This window comes from Otolemur garnettii, unplaced genomic scaffold (genome assembly GCF_000181295.1).
Source record: "Otolemur garnettii isolate 467f Iridium unplaced genomic scaffold, OtoGar3 scaffold00025, whole genome shotgun sequence".
In the NCBI taxonomy this organism is placed as follows: domain Eukaryota; kingdom Metazoa; phylum Chordata; class Mammalia; order Primates; family Galagidae; genus Otolemur; species Otolemur garnettii.
This window is the reverse complement of record NW_003852420.1, coordinates 18,847,443-18,848,830: the sequence shown is the minus strand read 5'-3', so window position 1 is coordinate 18,848,830 and position 1,388 is coordinate 18,847,443. Positions and strand designations below refer to the sequence as shown.

The following is a 1,388-nucleotide window of genomic DNA, read 5'->3' as shown; positions in this document are numbered from 1 at the left end:
AAAAAAAAAAAAAAAAAAAAGTCAGTTTAGTTAGTTTCGTTTTTTCAAAGAGGCAAAGGCCCATATAAGACTCAAAGAAGGCAATCAGCTCCGTTTTTGTCCCTAGTACTAGCAATGGAAAGGAGAAATGACGAAGGAGTCAGAAATTGGTCTAAGATGATGGCAGAAAGACAAAAAAAGAGAAAAGCATAAGAACAAGAGAAAACCAAACTAAAATTCAAACAGCAGGATGGTAGAATGCTTTCAGAAACCCTCAGGTACTCAAGACTAGCAACACTAGTGCCAAACACCAAAACCCCTGGGCTTGATTCCCTTCAGCTCTGGACACTAAGGGTCCTCTCTGGCTGCTCCTAATCTCTTCTCTGAAAGTCTCATGTTGCTACTTTGATTCTCAGGAGAAATGGTGCTGAATTCCTTACAGCAAAGTGCCGCTGGAAGGCCTTGGGCCCTCGATAGGTGTAGTTTCCACAAATCTCACAATTGTAGTTGATATTTAGGCCGTGAAGCTTATACAGCCAGTAAGGAATGGGCTAAAAAACAAACAAAAAAAAAACGTAAGAAACAGCATTAGTCTTCTAAAGTCTAAATCAGCTTTGATATGGGAAATGGGGAGAAGGTGGTAGTGCTGGGACTTACTTTGCCATCCCAACCAAGAGGTAGGTTTTTGGGGTTGTAAATAATCTCATTCTCTTCATCTTCACTTTCACTCTCACTGATCTGCTCTTCCTCCTCCTCTTCTCGCTCTTCTCCTGTCCTTGCTTGCTTGCGTTGTACATTTTCATGAGTGAGATGTCGTTGTTCCTTAGGCAGGTCCGTAAATGAAAAGTCAGAGAAAAATAGTGCAGAATAACAAGGGCAATTTCCTTTGATCCTTGCTAACCCCTCACTTCCAAGAATAAGGTTCTTTCTTGTAGAATAAAGAGGTCTTCCTCTAACATTAGAACTCCTTAGCAGGGCATAGCTATTCCTGAAGGAAAAAGTCAAATTTTTTACATCATATGCCTCATTATCCATCTGAGGCCAACAGACTATCACAGACCAGAAAGCAGCTTCATTTATCCTGCTTCTAATATCTCCTGAACCTTACCAAAATGACCACCTTCTAACTTGGCCTAAGTCTCTCTCCATTCCGGTTTAGTTTCCTTTTGCTGCCAGATTCATCTATTTAAAGAACCAAATCTAAGGCTGGGCATGGTGGCTTATGCCTATAATCCTAGCACTCTAGGAGGCTAAGGTGGGTGGGTGCCTGAGCTTAGGAGTTTAAGATCAGCCTAAGTAAGAGTGAGACCCCATCTCTACTAAACATAGAAAAACTAACTGGGCATCCTGGCAGGTGCCTGTAGTCCCAGCTTCTTGGGAGGCTGAGGCAAGAGGACTGCTTGAGCTCA

At 42.2% G+C, this 1,388-nt stretch overlaps 1 protein-coding gene across 1 annotated transcript in view; it reads right to left on the bottom strand.

The window, feature by feature from the left end:
* Positions 1–1,388, bottom strand: part of LOC100963404 (splicing factor 3A subunit 3) — a gene marked incomplete at its 5' end in the record, with an annotated part of 30,315 nt that overhangs the window by 12,148 nt on the left and 16,779 nt on the right. The window contains 2 exons of the mRNA XM_023512264.1: positions 420–530; positions 637–801. Coding sequence (XP_023368032.1) covers positions 420–530; positions 637–801 — 276 coding nt within the window. The remainder of the gene's footprint in view (positions 1–419; positions 531–636; positions 802–1,388) is intronic.